General features: G+C 37.2%; 1 protein-coding gene across 11 annotated transcripts in view; it reads right to left on the bottom strand.

The window, feature by feature from the left end:
- The window catches only part of MEF2C (myocyte enhancer factor 2C), a 142308-nt gene that overhangs the window by 6273 nt on the left and 109865 nt on the right, over nucleotides 1-26170 (bottom strand). For 6 of the 11 annotated variants that reach the window (XM_049794512.1, XM_049794510.1, XM_049794516.1 and 3 more), the window contains 6 exons: nucleotides 24580-24766; nucleotides 23376-23423; nucleotides 8239-8411; nucleotides 6942-6965; nucleotides 5839-5968; nucleotides 4829-4964 (listed from right to left, as the gene is read on the bottom strand). In XM_049794512.1, coding sequence (XP_049650469.1) covers nucleotides 4829-4964; nucleotides 5839-5968; nucleotides 6942-6965; nucleotides 8239-8411; nucleotides 23376-23423; nucleotides 24580-24766 — 698 coding nt within the window. The remainder of the gene's footprint in view (nucleotides 1-4828; nucleotides 4965-5838; nucleotides 5969-6941; nucleotides 6966-8238; nucleotides 8412-23375; nucleotides 23424-24579; nucleotides 24767-26170) is intronic. The other 5 variants (XM_049794514.1, XM_049794517.1, XM_049794515.1 and 2 more) reach the window with 2 other exon arrangements.

Raw genomic sequence — 26170 nt, 5'->3', positions numbered from 1 at the left:
TCTTTAGATTCCTTGTGATTCATCAGCAGGGTTATGTAAATACCTGGCCTACAAATTTATGGCAGTTTCAAATATGCTACAGGTTGGTCTGCATTTTGAACACTTTTTTGTAAATTGAAAAATGTTAAGAAGTAATTTTGGCAGGTCAGGAATTAATTTTTGAGGTTTAAAACAATAGAAATAAATTAAAGCAATTTTTTTGAGTCATCATTAAAATTTTTTTACTTTTTAAATAGAGTCTTTTCCTGCTAAAACTATTCCTGAATTTTAATATCTGGTTTTGGTGGCTATAATTTACATTATTTCATTAAAATTTTCTGAAACATTTTGTGAGAATCTTATGTAAGCTAAAATGGTCAATTACAATGGAAACTTACTGTTACACACAGATGTGAATGGTGAAATAGTACTTATTTAGGGGCAGTCTTTAGACCCGTATTCTAAACAGAGGACTGACCTCTATTTAGAACAGAAGCTGTATTATAAGAAATGAGAATTCTGTCTGCTGCAAAATGATTTCTTTTTGTATATGTGTGTGTGTGAGTGTAGAAACAGCTGTTTGCATTGTTATCCATCAATGTACAGTTTACACTGTTGCTTCATATAATTATGTGATATTGGTCCAGGCATGCCCAATTCTCATAATTTGCAACCTACACTAAGTTCACTGGAAAACAACAGGATTTGAATATGGAAAATCCACAGAGAATATAAAGCACATTACTTCAAAGGATTGTGTATAATTATAAGCACTCAGTAAGTGCCATGCAGTCCACTCATGTTGACGCAATCACCTTTTTCCATATATTGTATGAAAACATTTCATTGTATGGGGACAATGAAGAAAATTAACGTTCTAATTTTACACAGCAGTTCCTATTGAGACCAATATAGTGGAAATGTGATGTTTATTTAGAATACAACAGCCACATGGGAGAAATGCTGGTTCCTATCTGGGTTCAACACTGAACAACTACACAGCTCTGCTGTGTAAGAGGTGGGAAGCGAGTCAGGATGCAACGAGCTCGCAAGTAGGTTTAGTCCTTGCTGATGCCAGTGAGATCAGTTCTGTGTGTGTCTCCATCTATTCAAATCTCCAGCTGCTTTGGAAGCTCAGCATGCACAGATAGAAGTGCAGGTCTGAGTAGGTGATGAGTGAGGACATGAACATGCACCAGACAGGTTTTTTTACAGAGGAAGAAAGTGGTCTATTGAAGGAAGAAAGAGCCTCACATACCTTTTCTTTTATGCCCACACTTGCTTCTCTAAATTAGTTTACTTCCTCACTTCATATATTTTTTCCCCATAAATACATATAAGGAACCATTGAAAATTCACTGCAAAATTTAGTTAGGTAACTTTAGTTATGTGCTAGTCTGTAACTAGGAGAATAGATGATATTTGTGACTTGCTAGCAATGCAACCTTCCTCCCTTCCCTCTGTTTTTCTTTTAGTTAAAAGCAAAGTTGATTTTCCATGGTTTTTGATCAATGTAAAAGCAGAATAAGAATTTCTGTGTCAATATATTTTGATTAACTCTCACATGTTAAGGTCTATACTCTAAAAAGAAATTTCTAAATGAAGGATAATATGAACCTGAATCACTGGAACATCTTATTTACAATGGTGGCATAAGACAGAAAGGCTCAATCCTAAATATACAAGGCTTTTGTTCAAAACAAGAAAGCTGGCAGAACTGATACAAATTCACAAAACATGATGTCACTTCATTTAAATTTTTCAGCAAAAATGGTTCAATGGAGAATATTTGCCCATATCTAGCTATTGCTACTACCTAATAAAAATTAATTGTTGCTAAGTAATAAGCGTGCTATGCAAGAATCACAGAACAAGTCAACAGTATGCATGAATTTGGACAATTTTCTGTTCAGGTGGGTAGAAGTTTGGAGAAACTTCTTTTACATTAACAATTTTCTACACTGAAGATTCTTCAGATGAAATATTGTTTCTATGTTTGCATTTATATTTTCTGAAAGCCAAAATTTCACCTGTGGATGATACTTAAGGAAGAAAAGATTCTCTCTTAGACTGGGAAATATGGATGAAAGAGAACACTTTCCATATAATGGACTTGTGCTTAAAAACTTTAGATTATTTGTTTTGAAGTTTGGAATGGACTTCCCTTCTGGTTGGCAGCAATTAACTTCTGGAAGACTCTTTGGTCCATGTTTAAATAAGCAGTAACCCTCTCTGTAAGAGACACTGCAGCAACATTTAGACAAAATCCCAAACTTTTGGGAGGGATTGATTTTCAACAGAATTTGTGTGTATTTTTTTCCAGATGTAGACCTAACGAAGACACCATGAAAGTACTATTTTGTTTTTAACCTAAAAAGTTGAAAAGTCTGACTTGTTTTAATGTCTCAGTCATATCAAGACAGATTCTACATTGTTATCCTATTAACCAGGCTCGGCAAAAAGCCAAAAGCTGGGCAGACAGGGAAAGCAAACTGCTCCCATGTCCTCTGGTATTTGCCCTCAAGCCCACTGGCACTAGTAAGGTTGCTAATTGCAGAGTCAAGATGAAAAGTTAAGAGTTAGGCTGTAGAGGTCTTCTCCAATTATCTCAGAGATGGTTCTGACAGTGCTGCTGAAATTGTTGAGGACTTATCTGGAGCAGGCTAATACGTCTAACCATACCCTATTCTATTACTAACCATATTCTTCTGCCATGTATTGATGAAGCAGGGCTGGTTTTCCTCTTTAGGCTTCGGTGAGAAACAAAACCTGCTGGAGAACTAGGATGTCTCTTCCAGTAACTCTGCTTTCTCACAGGTCTTTACAGCCTCCTGTCACCAACAAACATCTCACAGTTGCCAAATCTTTCCAGTGTATGACCTCACTCAGCACAGGGATTTGGGTTGTCAAACCTTTTCTAGATGTATTTTCTCAAATACCCAGGGATGGCTATAATTTTGTGTGATTGTTTTAATCTTCCTTCAAATTCTAGCTCATGTTGATATGGACTGAATGTGTTCTGTAAAATTTCAAGTTTTTCAGATAATCCAAAAGTTAGCACAGGTGCTTTTGCATGTAGACCTCGGTGACTAAAATAAAATAAAGACATGCTTATGATTGTCTGCAGAGATAGAAGATTTCTCCAGAACTGTCAGTGAAGCAGCTTTCATAGCTGAATTCATTTAAAAATCACTGAAAGAATAATAATAAAAGTAGCAGCTCAGAATGTATTCCACCAGCCACAGCCATTACACTTCGACATTCTGTGATATGAATTAGAAACAGATGACCATGTGTGACATATCTGAAAAGGCATGTAGTTAGTTTAGGATTTAATTTATACTTGTTTGGTTAACCAAATAGCCTTATTACATTCTTTGGTACACCACTGAAAACAATCAGCTTATTGTAAGGTTATAACTTGATATCTAACACGTGAGTTTTCAATTTATTTGAGACCTTATGTCTTTAGTTGTACAGTTAGCCTAAATGTTGCCCCAGAAACGGTGCAAACTCAAAAAGAATATAGAAGAAGTGTAAGAGAAAGGTATTAGGACTATTTTTTCTAGCACAGCAACTATTTCAGTTGTATGTTTTTATGTAGTTTGTATCTATATATGCTTATTTATATAGAAATGAGGTTTAAAAAAATTTTCATTTCCTCTGAAACACTTGTATAGTGGTCCTTAAAAACCCCAAACCGTCTATATATGGTAAAGAAATTACAGTAAGTTACAAAAAGTGGTCAGATAAATTAGAAGGAGAATTTTGAAGTTTAAACCACATTTATAGTATTAAATAGTTTCACATTATGGCAACTATCTTGCAAAAAAATTAGTGCATATGTGCACTACCTCTTTCTCCACACATCCCCCCCCAAAAAAGAAAAAAAGGAGTTTACTTTTCAAATGCATGTGAATTAAATTTCTCCTCATAAATACACTCCAGCTGTTTTCAGCTTCTATTTTTTTAATGAAAACTTTTACAATTCAAACGTGTCTAGCCATACCTTAGGGTATGTGTGATGTGCTGGTGAATGCCTACGGTCTTATCAATAGAAATTGCAGACACCAGTTTTTTTGAAAATCATACTCTTAAAGTTCACTTCAATAAGCCAATAGGCTGCTGTTTTCAAGAATGCATTAGGTGATTTCCCTGTGTGAATTTCCACACTTTTAAAAATCCTGAAATGATTTGGCAGTGTGCTTCATCACCCTTGAATAAATGTCTTGAAATTAGCCACTAGAGGGCACGGATACCTATCCTCCTCAACACTGGCAAATCACAGTGAGTTTTGTGGGCTTACAGTTCTTAGGCCTAATTATGTTATTTGCTTGTAGAAAACATTGCCAAAGAAATTAAACTTCAAAGTCAGAGCTGAGCAGAAAGGCGTATGTGATTATCATATAAGGTTAAGGCTTAAACTCAGGTCAAATCATTGTGTCACTCTTACTTGATTAAAACTATTTAGAATTTTTTTCAAGTTTTCTGTAAAAGTTTGTGCTATAGTAACTGGAAATAAAAAGCATAAATGGCAAAATACAGCAACAGCACAATGCAAGTTTAGTTTGGTCTTTAGGAGTGAAATAAAATGCTATTTAAAGAAATACAGCATAAAACAGGAACAGTATTCTTTACTACACTACTGAGAAAATGTCACAGACACAGAATATTTCATTGTAGCTACCCAAAAAACTTCTCATGAAATATGTAGTTCCAGTTTTGGGAAATGGAACTCTTACACATAGTGAATATGTACTGATATGTTGTCTTGATGCATTTCAGTTTTGGGATTACTGGGTAGACTGAAGTCACTGTAGAACAATAAAATAAAGAAAACACTACTTACCCCAACTGACTGAGGGCAGATGGTGGCATGTTATGTAGGTGTTGCTGTTGCCAGCCAGTCACAGAACCAAGATGAAGAGCACTGGCTGTATTAAATCCAGAAAGAGATGATATATCTGCACTACTCAGAGAATATTCTAGATTTGAAAACAGAAAAGACAATAATCAAAAGAGAATTTAAGAGGAAGCAATTAAACAATAACTAGCATCGTAATTTTCACGTGTCACTTTATAAGCCTTTTAATTTTAATTACACCAATCACATTAAGTTGCAGCAGAAAAAGTATACCTTCCTCTTCCCTCAACTCATTAACTTGGGAGCAAATAATGCACTAATAATTATTCTATAATTTAGCAGGGCTTTTCTGGATCCAGAAGATTCAAAGCATTCTTAGCCTGTATACCCACCATAATTACAGATGCATTCTCAGAGTCAAAGACTTGAAAACCATAACATTTTGGTTACAGTCTTCCTTGCAGAGCCTAGCTGGCAGCCTGTGCCTGAACAACGCATGTCTTCTCTAAGAGCATTGGATCTGTACGCCAGCATGCTCTATACAGCAGCAATGTGCAACGGGAACTGGAAAGCACCTCTTGAGGCTTCATGTCTAGTCTCTCCCAGGTAACTATGTGATAGCCCACAAAGTTATTGAACTTTGTTTTGAAGCCAGTGAAGCTCCTTGCTCCCACTACCCTTATGACTTCAGGAAGGTGCACTCAGCTACTTGAAATTACCTGTGGAATTAAGAGGATTAAGAAATGTCTTTTAAGTTATGTTCTTTGATGAAGTCAATGGAGGAAAGCTATCAAAGCAGCGTTCCATTGGAACAAAACAGGTCTGTCTCAAGTTAGTGACAGGTACAGAATAAGTAAAAGCAGGGCAAAAGCATACCAAGCTATGAATTTTTCGGTCTCTCCCAACAAACACTAACTAATTCCTTAGTATGCTGATAGACATTTGTCAGCATCTTGATCCCTCCCCCACCCTTTACATCTTGCACCCATACTTACCAGTACCATATGTTGTTGAGATGGCTGATGGGTATCCTCCCATCCCTTGCCCTGGTAGAGTAGGAGTTGCTACGGAAACCACTGGAGTAGCCAATGACTGAGCAGACTGGGAGTTATTTATCCTCTGATTCTTTTAAAGTAAGTAAAATAAACATATTATTGACTAGTTTTAAGTCAGTTGAGTGTATTAGCTTTCTGGGTATGTTGTCTGCATGAGAAATACAGGGTGATACAAATTTCTAGAAATTAATCATTTAACATGTGGCTTTTATGAACTCTGCCAACCCTATCATTTACAAGCCTTCAAGAGACCAGTTGTCACCATAGTAACCCATTACATCAGTATCTCCTAGGTAACTGAACTAGTAACAAGTAAGATTGCTTTTATTGTGGGTAGAAGAACAGATCGTGTGAAAAACTAATGAAATATGTAAACTCTATTCCCATTGTTTTCCTTTTCACTCAAATGGGGGAAAAAACCAAACTAAAAAAAAAGGCAAAAAAAAAAAAAAAAAAAAAAAAGGAAAACAAAAAGCAAAAGAAAAAAGCCCCAAACCTAGCCCTACTGGATTTTATTGTGTTTTGAAAGTGGGGGGCACCCCGAGATTGCTGAACCCTGAACTCTTACCAGCAGATGGTGCTCTGACTACTTCGGTTTTTTTGCAATGAACAAACTCCAAAAGTGTTAGGTAGCACAGCAGTTACGCCCTTATCTTTACCTCCGGGGCACTAGATGTGGCACTGTAAAAATTGCACTAGAGAACACTAGTCCTGTGAGTGGCTGGATAAAATGGCCAAAGAGCCACCAAAAAAAAATGTCATAAGGCTGCACCATCTTCAACAGCACAAGTTCACATGCTCTCGAAGCACCAGCAACAAAAAAGCTTTATTCTAGCATGCATAATTTGAATATGTGCAACAGCTGCACCTGGCCTTCCATATTGCTGTATTTCAAAAATTATGATGACCTTTTAGTTCACAAAATAGTTATGGTAAAGTTTTCCTTTTTATTTCAACCAACACCTCACCTACAGAAGTATCAATCATACAAAATAACTGATTTTCTTTCCCTTGTTATTAAGATGAACATCACTACCACTTACCAGAAGCAGATCAACATCCTCAGACTGAGTGCATAGGAAAGGAGCATTAAAAATTAGTGAATATAAATATTTTTCCTAGGATTCAGATTTCTAGGCTAGGGAATAGCTTCATCTGATAAGGGCAGCAAATTAAACACTGTCTGAGCATCGTTTGGAAAAATAACACTCCATAGATCTCTTCTTTGTCCTTCTAGCAGGGTGTTTGTCTCAACTGCGAGGACAATCTATCTGGTTTTCAGCACAAAACTTTCTCTAAGAAGTCATTAGGTCTTCCACAGCCCCAGTGGCTGCAGACTGTGTTGCTATACCTGGTTTCAGGAGACCTGACCATTCACAGAATCCCTTGGAAAGTATCAGTTTTAAGGACCTTGGAATAAATCATTTGATGCAGACATCTTGCCACTGCCTTGGTCAACTTTGAGCATTGCCCTGTAGGAAACCATTCGTTACTTATCCTCTCAGAAGGCAGCATCACATTTACGGGGGGGTTTAGTTTGATGTTCAAAGTTAATTTATTATGTGTCAAGCTCAAGTAACTAACTTAGAAGTTGTTTTAGTAGTGTCTGTTACATAATGGAAAAATGTGTTTATAGTGTCACTTAAATTTAGCATCAAGATCCTTTTTAAATTGAGCTCACTTTTAATGTTAAATCACTCATGAATGATTTACTTGCAACCACTAACCGACTTTTGGAAGGGAACTACAAGATACGCACACGACACCTTCAAGATTTAACCTTCTAGCATAATAGCCTGCCTAAACTTCATTGATCCTGGCAGGAGATACAGCAGCTTCATGCTCCTTTTTGTCCTGCGCTATCTATTTACTACCTCTTATCATTACAAAATCTGGCCTTTGAAGCTCAGAATGATAGAGTTCACATTAGTTTAATTGTAGTTAATCTGCCATCTGCTGGGAGTCTGTGTGGCTAAATATTTAAGGAAAACATAGTAGGTTAGGAATACTCAGGGTTAAATTCAGCCTTCATAACAAATCCAGGAAAGGCTCTTCCAGCTACTAGGAAAGAGAGTGCAGAAGTTTAGACTGTGCAGGACACAGTTCCTATTTTGCAACTCAATAGAAAAAAGGGAGGAAGTAAATATGACTTCATAAAAGCAATTGAACAGGCTCTGCCTACATCCTCAGCTTGATGTCAAGCCTTGCGGTTAGACAGAAAGACCAAACAAGCAAGAACATGGAAAGTTATTCAGCTGATACTAGTTGCTGGAGCCGGCCTTGAAATTCCTAAACATCTATTATCTGAAGGAGGTAAAAGAATCTTTGAAAATGCATTACCACTGATGGCATTGTATTCTTGCTGCCAGGTGGAATAAGCACACGGAGATCTGGTTTACGGTTGTTCATTCCCAAATTCATTGGAGGCGGAGATTTTGCTTGCATGTTCTTGTTCAAGTTGCCAGGTGAGACCAGCAGACCTGGTGAGTTGCGGGGGTTGCCATATCCATTCCCTGTTTAGGTAAAAAAAAAAAAAAAGAAAAGAAAAAGTGAGAGAAGGATTATAAACTCGAATGTATTTCCTAAGACTGAGCACTAAAAATGGCAAATAAAACAAAGCAAGGTAAATACCTGTGTCATGTAATGTACCTTTATAGAAAAATACAACACATGCCATATTTGGAACAAGTGGTCTAAAATGCTTTCTCTCATGGCAGACAACATTTCAGTGATGTGTTGAAATTAACTCAATTATATGACTCTGTTTACAGCACTGTGGTATACAGCACAATATACTGTGCACTTAAAAGCAGCCAAGATCTAACATTTGCCTTACAAGTGAATCAGGAAAGTCAGACAAACTTATGGCTTAAAAAAATGTCAAAGCTATGCTGTGTTTTCTCGACAACTAGAGAGGATTCTGCCTTGCCTGACTCAGCCCTTTCCAGGTCATGATTTTGTTTTGTTTTTAAACAAAGGATGAGTATAGCAAGGCTATAATTTCCAGAAAAGGCAGGGGGAGGACTAGGAAGATTCTTAAATGTTTTTGGCTCCCTTTCACCACACTTTTTGGACCTGATTCTGTCAACACTAAAGTCAATGGGAGCAAGAGCATAACCTTATTTGGAAAATACCACTGTATCTTTCATCTTCATCTCTCTGCTGCTTTCTCCAGGCCCCAGAACAATTCTGACAGGCAAATGCTTCATTTGCCTTTTTCAGAAAAGGGTTTCCTTCTCTCACCATGTAGTACTGACAACTGTATATCCGTAAGGTTACTGACCTACCATTCCACTAAAAATGAGACCTTCTCATTTCACCTGCCTAATTTCACCTCTTACCCACACAACGTCTGGGGAAAGAGATGACTTTGTGGTGTAGCATTGACATTCTCTCTGCACAGGCTCAAGAGAGACAGAGAAACTGTAGAGAGGGAATAGCATAAAAACTAGTACAGAAAGAGACAACTTTCACGGATAAATACTGAGAAAACAAATGCTAGGGGAGACTTTCTGTTCCATGCTCATCTCTTGTTCACAGCTTGCAAGCTGCGACACAGAACCTAGAAATAGTGTGGGAAGATGAGCTAGCGAGTGTGGCAGAGCCCTCTGAGTTGGAAGCCCTGCACTTTCAAATTTCCTCTGTAGTCCCAAAGTCAGCGAAGAACTCCGTATCTCACTTTTTTTTCACACGTGAAATGGGATTTACAGCCCTAAAGGACATAAATGGATTATGGAACTGAATTTGACAAAGTCTATAAGGTGGGCATAAAAATGACAGTACCTGACGGTGAACCTATCTTCTGGTTAGGATAATGCAGTGTGTCCAAGCATGACTAACATTAACTCAAGTTTTTAATCCGCAAGCACATCAGCTAATTGTATTTATCAGATCAGCAAATCCATGGAAAAAAAAATATCTGTCAAAGGCTATTAAATACAAACACACCCCTTCAGGCTCTGGAAGACCCTGAACTGTGAACACTAGGCTTAGAACACAGGAAAAGTATCACAAAAGGCTCGACTTCCATATTTGTGGGGTACCTTTAGTCACTGGTCTGGCCTGGCTTGTTTTTTCTCATGCTTTTTATGGTAATCTCCCAAGCCTTTGTGAAAAGGAATTAAGATGAAAACTTAGAAGCACTCACATCACGTCAGAGATTTTGTATTAAAATATTTTTCATAGTTAATCTTGTTGTTTATTTCCCTGATAATATCTTACAGTCAGTGAGATAAAATGAGTTAATGAAAAAAGTGTATTTTAGACTTTTCAAGCTAAAATAGCAGAACACTGTCAAGAATTTTCCATTTTGTGCCAGTAGGCTTTTTTTTTTAAATGAACAATTGCTCTCAACATGGATTTGCTACATATTGTGCTCTAATTAATGCTATGTGTTACTAGAGGCGGTGAAATCAGAAGGGGCATTTTGAATATACAACAATATTTCCTTCTAGAAACTACAGTGCCTTTTAAAAGTTGATCTTTTACAAACTGAATACTGAAAAACTAATGACATGGAGAAAAGATCAAGAGAAGAAACTGAAGCAAAAGCAGAGTTTCTCTGGTGTTAGTTTCATACAGGAGCTATTTTACCAACAGGAGGAAGTAAAACTGCCTTGTGAAATCTGTTGTATGACAAGCATTTGCTCAGAGAGTGAAAATGAAGCTGTTTGAAGAAGCAGTATATCTTTTTTAGTTCTATGATACACAACCTAAGATATTTAATGAAACAGCATGCACTGTAACTTGTATGTTTCTTTCTATAGTTGTGATTTTTTGAGAACAGAAACCTTTACAAGAAAGAACTCCCATTTTCTACACCAGATTTACTTAGTATAATTTACTATTAAAAGTTAAGAGAAAGAATACATCTGTATAAAACATTACTCTTCAGAAACTTTTGTCTGACCTCTATATTATTTACCTACTGATGTAAAATATTTTGAACAGTGATAACATTTCTTACATTTATATTTTTAGAACATCAAATTATTTTTAAGAACTACTGCAATCTTCTCTTTACCAGTAGATTTCTGCTGTTCATGGCATATTATGCCAGCTAGCATTTTGGAGCCATATAATAACCATTCCTCTTTCCAGCCACCAAATTGTTATTCTTTTGGTATAATGCGGATTCAGGAATGTAAGACTGTGGACCTTAAACCAATGATACAGAAACCCATCATTTGAAAATCAGTGATGAATGCATGCATGTGGTTTACAGTTAAGAAGAGCCTGCACTTAAACCAGCTCTTTAAGCCATATCCTCTTTACTCAGAAAGCTGTGGCCTGCTCTGAGGCAGCTGTCCCACCTTCAGACAAATCCACTGGAGAGAATGGCCTCATTTACATTCAGAGGCAAAAAAATGTATAAGACTTCTAATATACAAATTAAACTTTCCTTCATCCTATACTTTAAAATTACACTCTGCCTGGACAATTATCAATTTAGATGTGACTGTATGCAGAACATCGCATTCCACTATCCACTTGAAAGCGCAAAAATTATATGTCATGTATGAATGGATTTCCTGATTATAGATTATAGGAAAATGAAAAACAGATGGATTTTAGAGCAAGTTGGCTTTACATTTCTATTTGGTTAAAAGCCATATTTTTGCTGGAATAGAACATTTTTAAACATTACAGATATAACTTGTAATGTATAATGAAAATAAAAACAGTAGATACACAAGTTTTAAAGGGCATATGTCAGAATTTGTAAATTTAGAGCATTTTCAATTCAAGAAGTTTTCAGAGAAAATTATTTTTCCTCGTGTTGTTTGTTATACTGACTTGAAAGGGTAAAAATATTTTATACAGAAAAAAGCCTGTTTCTAGACAGAACTAGTGGAGCAGCACGTGTCATGAAATGCAGTGCCAGACTTTGTATTTGGACTAATGGCAGAATATAAAGACAAATACTTTCTGAGCATAGAATGCTCTTCCTGGGCATGATCCCACATTCTGCATTTAGGCACAAGTGCCATTGACTTTAGAAGGAATTCTGTCCAAGTGCAGACTGCACGATTAGTCCCTGCAATATAATTTTTAAAAAACATCCAGAAAAGTTATTTTTGTGCACCAGTAGCTAGTCAGTCAAGAAGAATTATTTTAAAAAAATATCATTTACTCATGGAAAACTATGATTTGAACTATGTTACAAATTCATGTGCTACTGTCCTAAATGGTCACTTCCATATTTTAGGAATTTAAGGGCACGAGTAGGGCACAAGTTTATTCAGGACAGGACAGAGAGCATAGTTTACTTCTCTTCTTTTACCCCCCTTTAGTAACTCCTGTACCTTACATGTAGTTTTGGTCATTGGTGTTACAGTGGTTGCAAAGTGGTTGCAATTCTTGATATTCTCAGACTTAGGGCAATAACTCTGTACTGAGCATTAAGCCAGGAAACTTTCCACATGTTAGGGCAACACAGATGAGGAAAGTATAAATTATTTCTGAATCTCTCACCATTTTTGAACAGCATTGTCATGACTCAAAGTCTTTAAGTCTTGAAAAACTGGAAAATTTTTGTATTTTGATTTCTTAAAGTTTTGAACCTGTCATGTCCCTACTTGTTGCTTTTTAATTCATGATTTCGAAGATACAAAAATATACTGAATGAAAAAGCCTCTGTGGTAGTCCTAGAAGAACAAAGAACAAGACACTCAATTTACATGTCCTTTCTTTGATCTCTTTTTCATTTACTCTAATGCTTTTCAGTGACCATATGGGTTGAGAATTTACAAGATCTTTAGGAACCTGGGATGCCTACCTCCCATTAATTTGAATAGGAAAAGAGCTTTCAAATTCTTGAAAAAGTTTCAAGAAATATTGACGGTCCTTTCAAGTTTCTAACAAGTGTATGCTCTTAGTTGTGGAAATTCTCATAATTCTTCCAAGAAGAATATGAACATTCTGTTTCATGGAGGATTCCTGCTCCTTGCTGGGTTATGTTAAATGCACATCCCATATCAATGACATTATGACTGACCACCAAGCCGCTCAAAAAGAATGTTATAGAATGAATCTATATAAGCATGAGAGCCAACTATGCTATAATTTACCTCCACTTCAAAATATATGTATATATTAAAGAATCAATGCAGTAATAAAAATTTTGCTAAATTTACATCCAGTTTTGCACTCTTCACTCAGTTCATTTTCCAACTTTCTGGAGGAATGGTAATTGTTCTTAAAATTAATTAAAAGGCAATGAAAGGGTTCCTTTTCTCTCTTACATCTTACTTTTTTTTTTATTAATTTTTTTTAAATGCATACACACTGCTGGAACAGGCTATGGTTTACCATCCAAACAAAATAGATACCAACAATAAAGCACTAATGCCAGGAAGCTGTATTGGTGTTCACCTACACATAATTTTTAAAAGAGATAATTGAAGGTTCTTACTCGCACGTTGCATGCCAGTCATTTCACAGTACGTGACCTCTACTAACTGCAAGCGGTAGAAGAAAACCAATCTGCAGATATGCTCACCCAGAAAAAAGAAAATCTTTATGTTAAAGTAGCTGCCCATTCCCACAACATTACGCTAATGGACCTTCTTTACTGAATTACTGGAGGCAATTCAGACAGATGTGGTATGTAAAACCTACTGACTTTGTGTGAAGGAATTCTCAAGCATCTTGTGAAATATCAGCTGCTATTTCAGCTGAAACAGGCTGAAAGTGCTGTGAACGCACAGACATTTGGACGAATGGGAAGAGAATGAGGAGAAAACTATCTCAATAACTGTTACAATTTTAGAAAACAACCATTTAGAAATAATGTAAATAAAAAGGTAGAGATTCCTACAACAATATAAGACTAAGTTGATATCCAGGTCTGTCTCTAACTCACTTATTCTTGCCATGCAGGTAGTATAAGAGTTAATGGGAAATTCTTGCTTTTAAGTCTAAAGCTATGTAAAGGGCTCTAATGGCACTACAGTAGTCCTGTGCTGGGAAAAAAGACAGTATTTGGGAATCACTAAAATACTGCTAGTTCTGTATGCAATTTAGGTGTACATGGAGGGCCACCTGCACTAGGACTGCACAAAGCTTAAGGTTATGCTGTGCATCCCAAATCACGATTCTGGGTGCTAGCGAGATCTCATTTTGGAAACCAGGCAAGTGTCCACTGCTTCCACTGCAGTGGAGGTAGATGGCCTCATCAAATTTCCCAAGGAAAACTGTGTGTATGATCTGCTTATATTTGCAGTGCATTATGAAAAAGTGACTTCTTTGCTCTGTGGCTCACATTTTTCAGTATTGCTATGTCCCTGGGCTGGTTCAAGCACTGTCTCAGATCCTACGTACTGAGCCAGTATGGGTCTTACTGCTAAATCTTGTGTTTTGTGTCATTAACACTCCTCTAACCAGTCCTAAGGTTCCCCTCTCGGGGCCTGATCCAGACCCCCATCCACGGGCCAACATCCCATCCCCATCCCCATCCCCACCCCCATCCCATCCCCATCCCAATTCTGATCCCCATCCCATCCCCATCCCCATCCCATCCCCATCCCCATTCCAATCCCCATCCCATCCCCATCCTCATCCCCATCCCCACCCCATCCCCATCCCCATCCCCATCCCATCCCCATCCCGATCCCCATCCCCATCCCCATCCCATCCCCATCCCCACCCCATCCCCATCCCCATCCCCATCCCATCTCCATCCCCATCCCATCCCCATCCCCACGGAGGTGACCAATGCCTGGGGCTGGGTCTGCTCCGGTGTCTGCCCCCTTGCCAGCCCCGCTCCCTGGCCAGGGCAGTGGGATGGGTCCTGGCTGCGAAGCCTTGCCCTGACACCCCCAGGAACCTCTGCCGTTCCCAGCTCCACCTGCCTCCAGCCCCCAGGGTGTCCGGGGAGCATGTTCCTCATCACGAAAGAATTAAACACCAACTCTTCCTCTTCAAATCTTCACGTCGAGTACTGCCAGCTAACTTAATGAACTGTTTACATGGATGAAGTAGTCGAAATTATTTCTAACCCTGGGGCTAGTGCCATACGAAATTTGGAACGTCCTTATAGTCTACTCTATGCGGAGTATTTGCAGGTGCACACAACTATTGCTGGAAAAGGGCATGTGTATCCCATACTGCAGCAAGTGGGCTCAGATTTCTTTCAGGACAAAGATGATGCCTCTCAGGCAGAAGCTGAAAGTGAAGAAGTGGCTCTTTGGCCACCTGACAATGGGGAACACGTTGCAAAACACATTTCTGGAAATCTAAGGACATGCCATGAATCTAGGAGGTGAGAAATCTGAGATGCTTTTTCAGCCAAATGCAGAAATAGGTGAGTTTATTTAGATGTAGAGTGAGAGACCATGAGAACAGAAACCTGACCTGTGCATCACAGACCATTACACTTCATGCAAATACTTTACTGCTGAGTCAAGTGCATAACTAAGTACGTGGCAAACTAACCTGATCACCAACACTGCGGTTATGTTTTATTGCTATAATAAGATCCGTATTTAAATGTTTCTAAAGTAGTTCTGGCACTAACTATTCTCCCATTTTAGTCTAGGTGTTCACACCTTAATAAAATAAATGTAAAGGTGACACCTGACTGCCTACAGAATTAGCCCGTGGCTACGCACATAAGGAACTGTGAGCAACCCTTCAAAACATTTCTTATTGCAATTAGGTTTCCCAAGCTGCAGGCAGATATTTCAGCACATCTCTGGACTCCCTCCTTGCAACCTTTGGAACAGGGGTATATCACACAGGCAGTGAGGGTCTGTTGCAAATTAGACACTGAGAGTAGGGGGAGTGCTTTTCCTTCTTCAAAGATGATCATCCTTATTCCTTCCTTTTTTGCTCAGCAAAGAAACAGAGCAATAGATGATCCAAGTCCAGGTCCTGTTTGTGGTTTTTTGTTTTTTGTTTTTTTTTTTTTTTTTACTTTTGCAGTAGAGTTACTATTGTCAGTATGCTTATATTCTTACATTGTCTGATTATAGCATCTTACTATTTACTTTCATAATTCTTTAATGGCACCTCATTTCAGGAATCTCAGAAAGTATAGCTTTAATGCAGAAACACTATCTTTCCTATATCTTTACTTCTGATGGTATTGATTCACTGATTTCCACTTCCACAACACTATTCTGTTCTAATATGATGATTTATCAATAGTTACGCTCATCTCAGAACACATATATTTCAAGTTATCTTGTTTGGCTTGAAGCTTCACTTAATCAGTACGGTAACTAAGTTGTAATTATTGAGATGAATCACTTAAGAAAATTACACAGTGGTCTTCAGTTTTGTGCTTTATAAATATTACACGTCTGTAGATCAAATATGTGGGCACTGCACAATGAGCATCAGAACTATATTCCTGTGCGTTATAAGTTTTTAAGGTCCAGAAAAGATGCCAGAGATCAGAGAATCATTTAAAAGTGTCTTACCATGGCAAAACAGCTACCCTGCCCCTGCCACAGGTGTTGTAGCTGCTACCATGAGGAGCAGGCACAGTGAAATGTCCCCGACCTTGCGTAGTGCTCCCTCCTCACTCACCCTTCACATTTGCAAAGGTTAGTCCACACTCTACGCTAGGAATAGGGTAATCTCCCACACTAAGGTTTAGTCTAGTTGGAGAGGTCAACACCAAAACTCTAGGGTGGCTTTCAAGCTGAAATTTAGCTTGCAGAACAGCTTTTCTGAAAATCTTGAAGTAACTGGCACAGACCTGATCTCTTAACATGCGCAGGATGCACAAATCATATCTGGTCCTCAGCTGTCTGAGATAACCCCCTCTCCAAAATATGTTTTCAGGACTTAGCTAGACTCTTATAAGTTAATTCTCATAAAGCAATTATATAATGCGTATTACGAGCATGTATCTTCATCTTGTATGCTAGCTGAAAAGACGCTCCATTCTAGTCCTGCTTGTGCAAAAAACATTTAGCTGTTCTAGAGTCAGAAGAAAGGAAAAAAACCTGAATTATGTCAGAGAGAACACTATATTACTGAAAAATATAATGTTTTCTGAAGATATATATAGCAGAAAGATGAGCCTGAGAAGAGCAGAGGACATACCTCGCCTCTTGACTGCCTGAGTGAGACCCTCTGACAAATCATCTGCTTTCAACAAATTATTTGCTGATGACAAATAATTTCCTTTTTTGGGTGTTTGAAATCATTTATCATTTGGGGGAAAAATGCTTTTTTAATGAAAAATATTTCAGAACAAGAAGTAAGTCCAATTACAAACTGAACACATTATTTGAAAATGTACTTTCTTGTTTCCCCAAAGAAATTTTAGGAATAACTGTTAAGATTTTTTTTTTTTTTTTATAAACATATAGCTAACGTTAAATTGTTGATTTTTGTCAAATGCATAATTATTGAAAAATGAAGAATGCATAATTTAAAATTAAATGTCAGGAAAATTTCAGGACTATGTATATTAAACACAAATGATATATACTTATATTTTTAACTTATCAATGTTATTAGAACAGATACGCACACAAAAGGAAAGTGTTTTGCACATAGATAATACTACTTAGATTTGTTTTGAAATTTAAACAGGTGCAAAGAAAAGATCAGTGACTAACCCACCCCTGCCTCCTCTGGCTTTTATTTCTGGGAGACTGTTCCAACTGTAACCAAAGGAAAAATCAGCTTGCAAGAGACGTGGAGAACAAATGGAATTTATGGATTGAATATCTTCATTGGAGAATCATGTTAAAAGTTAAAGGGCAGGGGTCACATTAATTTAATACTGCCAGGAGCTTCCACATGTGGCTGCAGTCCCCACTTCAAGAGGTTAAAAGCATTTCTTGCTTTCTTTCTCAGACCAAAGTCATTGCTGCATTCCAGATCCAGGAGGCATCAGCTATCTCTTTCAGGACTCAGGATAGGCATGAAATCCAGATGTTTGCTGATTTGCAATGCCTTCTTATGTTTTCTGAATTTGAACAAGGATATGGATTGGAGTGTGCAATGTGGTGTCTTAATGAGCAAGAATGCACAAACCCCCCAGTGAAATCCCTTTCCCACCAAAGTAAAGCATAAAATTCCCCCAGACTTCACTAGGAAAAGGACTTTATCTAAAGAATCCAAATTATTGTTGAGGAACATTTAAAACTGCTTGTCATAGAGGAAAAGAAGTCAATCACGCCTGTCTTTAAAATCCCACTTACAAAGAACCACAGTTTGTATGACTCACTTAATTGTTCATTACATGTGAACTTAGGGCTTTCTCCCTTTCAATCCTTTCAAGCTGTCTTTTTATAAATACAAATATTGAGACACTGTTGATTAGAGAAATGATGAGACAGAGAATAACTAAATAAATTACTAAGTCAACACTTACACAACTAATGGAAACCTAATAAAGGCCAAATTTTCACAGATTTTCATTGAGGTCTACTCAGAGCTTACATGGATCTATTCATTGGTATGAGATCACATGAGTTAGCTGAAAATACATGCATCCAACCTTTGCATATGACACCATTTGCAAGAATTTTTTGATTTTTACATGGACAGTAGCATCTATGCTTTCAAACTTATTCTCACAATTTTACTGATGTGATTTTTACCTGTATGAAAAGAGTCTGAATAAGCTGTATAAAACAGATCAGTTGCTTAGGGCAGAAATAGAACTTAATTTTGGAAAGGCCTGTGTTGGCTGCCTACACATATAAGAAATTCAGGTACTGCTGGACAGACTATTTCCTTCGTACTATCTATTAGAGCTGTCAGACAAGTTCTAGCGTTCTAGCATTCTCCCTGCTTTATCACAAATCTTCTACCTCTAGGTAGTTCCCTTAAAACGCTGACCCCCCCCCATATATCCTCCTTATGTGGAGGAAAGCTGGAAAAAAGAACACTTAATGGCATAATATGAGCGGAAAAAGAGAAAAGGAGAGCTGTTATACTTTTCATTTCTTATCCCCCTCCATGGTCTTAAGCCAACCTGCCAATTTATGAGTTCTTATTGTTTGGATTTGGCACTATTGCATCACAAACTATGTTATGAATGACTGCAAGTTCTTTCTTTTGGACTGTAAACTTCCTTGGACAGGAACTACCGTTTTACTATACTTTTGCACCACATCTTGCCCAATCTTTGGATCAGAGGTCTGTGGGTGACTGCACCCATCAAGTAATAAGGGAAGGGCAACAACTTATCATGCTCTCCCTGGTAAACCCAGTTCTAACAGGTTGCCTGTAAACTGTGGTCTGGGAATCATTGTTCTAAGCTCACTTGTTTATTTAACATATTCCACATTTGTAGCCTAAGAATTATCTTCTCTTGACTATGCCAAGCATGATTTCAGGGCACAGTGGAGAATATTTAAGTAACCATTTAATTTTTTAATTTTTGCTTTTGGTATAGTTTGCTTATTTATATTTATATATTCAAAAGACACTAATGCAACTAGGTTCCTTTGAAATCTTTGCTTATTTTCAGTACTGCTTGTAGGCTTATTTGGGCAGATGATTGCATCTTTTTTAGTAAATCACTCTTTTTTGAGACGATACAATCCAGATTGCCTCTACCCTGAGGGCTTGTAAATTAAACCCCCCTACTACTACGTATATTCCCATGTGGCTTAAAATACTAGAATATATAATACATTCACCCATAGTCAATACATGACCAAGAAAAGAAAACAGGAGCAGGAAAGCACTAGCAAATTCTGATATTGCCTGGCAGATCCAGGACCTCAGCCCTCAGAAGATGAGAAGGCAACTGTTAGCTTGTGGTTAATTTCCAGAAGAAAATGACTAGCTGCTGAGTTATAGGTAAATAAGGGGTTCAGTTATTAAAAAGACATGGGATGAATTTTTCAAGATGCATTACTGATCTTTTCAGTTTCTAATGATTTTAAAGAAGAGGTTTAAAGGTTGAGGTTGAGGGTGCTTGATTTAAAGAGAACAAGCACTTAATCCCTCAGACAGCATTTGTAGAGTCCCAAGTACTTTTGAATAACTTGCTCCTGTAGTTTAACAATAATGTCAAGATGGAGGCAGTACAGAAATCAAATAGTGAAACAAATTACTGAAAGTCAATACACAATTAAAGCAAGTATATTTTTTATTATACCTATCCTGGATTTAAAACTTGAGATTGAATTTTTCCTTCAATTTTATTATTTATAGTGGTTTAAAACATAAAGAAATTCTGTTGATTTATATGGGTTTATTCCATTCAAAAGAAAACTTAATTATAAAATACAAAATGTCATAATCTGAAAACTGTATAAAAATGAAAAATATAACTCAATCTAAAAATATAACTGGGTTTGAAAATGAAAAGTGTAAAGTACAGATGCAAAGAAAGACATCCCCCAATACTGTGTAATTTTGATATTAAAACTATTGACAAATTTTTGAAGTTTTAATCTTTCATGAGGCTTTCAAAATAAATATTGAGCCACTGTGTAAAACCTGAGTTCACATAATTTACAGAGCTAAAACCTTGTAGACAATATTTATTTCTGGTCAAGTTACTGTTAAGTGGTTTTGATAAAGACTACACTCCCTAAAAATTCAAAGAACTTTCACACAGTCTATTATGTAAACACGTAACATGTGACTTAGTCTTCATAATAGTTACGGCATAAACTAGAATCATTTTAGAGCATACCAATTTGGCTCCAAAAAGTTCTTGTTCCCTCTTTCAATCAAAAGCCTCTGGTTTGAGAAGATAGTGCCAAAGACATTGCTATATTTCTAATTTAGCAACTATACTAAATGTGAAGTTCACTCTAATTTTGTTGACAGTTGCTACTATCACATGATAGAAACTATTCAATCAGTGTTTGGCTAGGAACAAATTTACTTTAACGAACCAGAGATAACCTTGGTTTGACTTAAAAATACCACTGATGGTATTTAGTTGTGTAGGATAATCAAGAAGTAGTCAGCTTTTTAAAGTTCTATTTATGTCTTGGATTGACTCCCAAGGTAAATTGTGGATGATTTCAGGGTTATGACTTGAAATAATCCAAACCAACAAAATAACATACTTCTCAAAACACAAGCTTAACTAATCTTTTTCCATTTCTGATATTGCAGTTATAATGCAATTTGTTATAATGTAATTTGTTAAAGTAGTACAGAAACTGAGGCCTGGTGTTAGTAATCAAAAGTAGTTTCATTTTGTAATAGCAGAAATGAAACTCTTTAGACTCTTCTTCTTGGAGTATGTTATTTTGAATATATGCTATTTTTGGACACTGCAGAAAAATGCAAATTCATAATGTTCTAATTTGGCCAGAAACATGAACCCCAACAGATTAAACCACATGCTCATGCTACCAGCTTCTAAGATGCCAAATAGAAGAAAACACAGAGGTCTCTGTTTCTTGTGAAGAATGATGAACAAAGAGAACTTTTGATGTTTATTCTTCTGCACCCTAAAGAAAGAGGACTGTCCAAAATAGTGCTATTGTGGAATGATGCGACTAAGACAGAGGATTCAACCTTATAGTGACCTTTTCATCTTTCTTCAGCCCTGTATCAAATTCTTCCTACTGCTCTGCCTTTAAGAGATTTAGAAAACACTTCTTTAATGGTGTTTAAAGCTCTTATTGCCAGATAAAGAACAAAGACTATTCACACAATTAAATATTTATAATGCATTCCTAGCAATGCCCCTCATACACATGCCCCTCAAATCAATTGCCTACTCCAAAGTTACGTTGCTTGAGAGCTTAATGCATAACATTGCGTGCAGGACATACAAATTCTTAATTTGTAGGTAAATAATCAAGCTATCCCTCTTCCTATGCTAATATATGCTTTTAATATATTTCTGAGAAAAAAATGTATTTAGAAAGAATATAAATTTTCAACTGGCATATTGATATACAGATTTTATTAAGTACAAGGATTATTAAGCTGAATGCGTGTGTAGACAAACTTTTATTTCAGTATGTGCCCCTTTTAAAAGAAAACATTGCCTTCTTTACTAATTGCTTTCCAGCGTCTTTTTAAAGGAACAGGGAAACCAGGAACGAGGCAATGGTATTTCTTAATAAGACAGTAGAGGGAGCTCCTTAATAGGGCAATCAATTTCCTACCAGAGTCCCTCCGTTGTCATTCCTGAAGTTTCGAGTGTGCAAGAGGTTAAAAGGAGATGAAATGCGAACATCGCCAGAATGAATCTTTCTTTAGCTGTGTTTCGCAGGCTTACAAAAGATAATTAACAAAACCATAATTTTCTGTCGTGCTTTCTTTTTTTTGAGAACAAAGGAGACTAATAGCAAAGTTCCTGTGGTCTGCCTTCCCTACTCCTAAATTAATACAAAATGACCCCTCAAAGCTTCAGCATGCATTTAAAGTGCCTTTTTGATACAATGCTGTGCAGTTTCAATTTTACTACAAATGCATCACACAAACATCTGTGACTCATCTATGCATGAAGATAAAAGGAGGGGTGGTCTAATGCAGGCTGAGAAGAGCCAAGAAAGAAAAGATCACTATATCCAGAATTTCTTTATAAGTAATTTTATGAGACATCGTCAGAATTGGCATATATATCAGCCTTGGATTATAGTGCACAAAATGGATCTTCCAACTATTTTTCCATACAGTTCTTTCTGAAAGCAGTTAACCCAGTAAAATTGGATGTGCTCCATGTTTTACCACTCAGCTTATTTTCTTCGAACATATGTGTTTACTTCTCAAACTGAAACAGTAATCTTGCCATTGTCTTTTGTAATCCGTATTTGTAATAATGCAACATTGCTGACATTGCTAACAAACCACTGAGTTTACTGAGCAAAGGGGACTACTCTGACAACATCGCTTTGATAACACAGACCTTAGCAAGTACAGTTTTCATTAGTTCTATAGGAGCAGGACTAAAGGGGCTAATCTTTTTCTCTGCATGGGTATTTTGAAAATCCTTGCCCTGTTGTGTACCAAAGCACTTAAGCAAATACATAAAACTAAGCTTAAGTTAATTACTGATTATTTAAGTAAATGCTAACAGATTTTGCTGACTAGCAATGGTCTTAGACCGGGGGCGTGAAATCAAATCTGTGATCAGTAGATTGAAGTCTGATGAGCGACTGAACGCTTTACTCAAGTTTAAATTCATAAAACAAAACCCCAATTCCACTAAAGTCAAAGGAAAAACTCCCTGTGACTTAAAAGGAATCAGGGTTTCTGACGCTGGCATCAGTAGAAGTTTTGCCTGAACAGGGCTATGCAATGGACCCAAAAGTTTTTACAGAAAGGCTAATGTGAAGGAAAACAGACATTTGTATCTGTGGAATTTGTTGAGGTGTAAGATTTTTGACATTGCTGAAAACAAGCCTCCTCCTACAAATAAGAGAAGCAAAAGTATCAACTCCCCATCCCCCAGCTGGGGGAATTAAACCGATGGCCATCACTTTCTAATATCCCACCTCCAATATGGAGCTATTTTAGGACTCAGCCTTTGAAGGAAGTCCTTTGTTCACCTAGAAAGATAAATATAAACTCTTTCTCTTTACCTGCACTGGTGCCAGCACCGGTTGTGAGGTCCCCACCCATCAGGCCACCTAGGGTGTTGAAATGAAATACTACAAATGAGCACGATAAATTGCAACAGGCAAACATTCAAAACATTTTCTCTAACTTCAGATGGCCTGCTCCAGTACCCACCACTGTTTTCCTCTGACTTTAATAGGCATCGGATTGGACCCGTAGTCATAAAAGTGTAATGTTTAATGTTACCCGAATGAGACATTTGCCTTCCAAGGACAAAATCAGTACTACACATCATTTCATCAGTTTATTTTCATACTTCCACAGCATATGAAAAATCAATTATATTTGAAAGTTATGTATAGTAGACCTTCATTTGAAAACTATCTTTCCTTCAGTATTAGTCAGAAAAGCAAAGGCTTCCAAGCAGGCTTGGGAGGAATAGTCTGAAGGTTCCTGCACAAGAATTTAACTCAGAAGCTGTAACATATATTTACACAGCTTTTAATTTTAATTTCCTCAGCCTTTCATAGACATTCACTCTAAGGATTTTTAAAACTTCTCTTTGCACTTGGGGACCTCAGATGGTTCTTTGAACCTGGTATACTTAAGGATCTTGATGTTCTTTCGGCCAGACAGATTGAACGAACTTAATCCCCATTTATCCTATTGAGAGGTGAGCCCTCATCATCACCAGAGCAAAGCCCAGCCTCTTGCTATACAAAGCACTCAAGTACAGAGCTCAACTAACATTTACCCATCAAGGAACTTTTGAATGCATAAATAATAATAAAGTCTGCATTTAGCCTCTAGACCGATGATTTAAGTAATGAGTGTCCTATTTTACTTGCTTCAACTTGTTTGAGTTGGCTACATTTTCTCCCCTGCCCCCTTAAGCTTTAAGGTATAGTGAGTTCTTGCATGAATTAAGTAGACAAGTTGCCTTTTTATGAAACAGCAAATTGTCTGCCCTTTTATCCTTTATTGATTTCCTTTAATCTTAGTCAATATTCAGCTTTTTCCAGAACTTTTTTTTTTTTTAATTTTCTAAATTGGGAATAGAAACCCCTTTGGCTCTTCTTTTGATTTTTCAACACAGCAATTTTGGACAAACTGTTATGACTGGTAAAAACAGAGTTCTTGTTTCTCAGAGTACAGTTTAAAGTGACCTAAGGCACAGAAGCAGCTGATAAAAGAGCATTTAAAGGGATGGGATTGAACAGAGCCTACCTGTGTTACCTGCACTCGGAGGCCGATGTGTCACGCCAGGAGACATGCTATTTCTTTGCAAAGAAGGATGAGCCAGCGGCAAAAGGTTGGGGTTTCCCAGCGAGCTGACTGGGTTACTGTATACCAAACTGTTGTGGTTGGACACTGGGATAGAAACTGGCATCTCAAAGTTTGGTGGTGGAACAGCCTGTACAAGCAAAAAAGGGAAACAAAGACGAGAATAGTACAGAAGCACAACAGCCTTCAAGTACAGTTACTCTATATTTAGTTGGAATATTTTGTAGTTGGTGGTTAAAATATTTACGCTCTCCCCCAAGAGTCAAGAGAAGAGTTTCAAAAGAGTTACCAAGGCTTTTAAATATGGTATTTCAAATCATGAGTCCATCTTCCTTTAATACAGCTTGCACATTTAGTTTGTAAGAACTGGAAAGATTTCTTTTTGTTTGTTTGTTTTTGTTTAAAACAAACCCCTGCTTTATGAAGCTTAATTTTCTTTTTCTTTCATTCCATGAAGTTGTAATTGTTCACTTGTGATATCTTAATCTAGTGTCACAGATGACTGCAAGATCAAAGGTACATGATTATGATGACTTCATCGCATGGATAAAAATTAGAAGGGGTGGAATGCAAAAGGGAAAGCTTTAATTTCAGCTTATGTTGCTTTAGCAACCAGAATGATCCCCAATCATGTTAAAGGCACCAACACAGTAAATTACCTTTTTTTTTTAAAGTTTCTATCTTAGCTTAGAGGGGCTTAAAAGAACCAAAGTTATACTCTGGGACAGGTAGCAAATACAAGAAGTTCAGATACACACCAGTCTTTGGGTTCTTTGTGGGTTCCCCGTGCCCCCCGGTTGGGTTTATTTGTTTGTTTTGTTTTGTTTGGTTCGTTTTTGGGGGGGGTTAGTGGTATTTAGTGACACCTTTTCAATAAACTGTTTTCATGCTTTAAGGCAGAATCCTCTCCTGAGCCAACGTCCTTTGCAAGAATCCCTTTCAAAAAAGAGCCAAATTATGGACCATTCTGACAGAGCATCTGAGGACATGTAGTACCCGATTCTCACTATGCTCCCAGAAAGCCCAACTCAGGTTTCCTTGGTTGGCTGGTGGGTTTATTGTTTGGGGTTTTCTTGGGTGGCAGTTGCCTGAATTTCTTTAAAATTTATGACTCTGGTGGCATTCAAATGCATTAGAACTCCATATTTAATTTACTTGTTTTCAAAATAATTAATTTCTTGCCTTTGTGAAGGGAAAGAAAACTTTTTCAGAATTACCTGACAGCATTTTATATATTCAAATACCTGAATGCAAATGAAGTACCCCTTAATTCACCATTTAAAAATCTTATAAGCTTCAAGAGTCTAAACCCATCAAAAAATTCTTTAAACCAGCCTTGTAACAGCTTCAGAGGGAGGAAATCACAGATTTTAAATTTGTTGTTGGCAGCTGATAGTCCTGGTAAATCTTCAAGTACCTAGAGGGAGTAAGTTGAGAGCTGGACACATAATCTGCTGTGTCAGGGAACAGAGGCACCCTGACCTTCTGCCACCCACACGCCTCTTCTCTGGCTGGCCAGAGCTGTTGTCTGCGC

This window comes from Accipiter gentilis, chromosome Z, assembly GCF_929443795.1.
Source record: "Accipiter gentilis chromosome Z, bAccGen1.1, whole genome shotgun sequence".
NCBI lineage: Eukaryota > Metazoa > Chordata > Aves > Accipitriformes > Accipitridae > Astur > Astur gentilis.
This window is presented reverse-complemented; position numbering and strand designations above follow the sequence as displayed.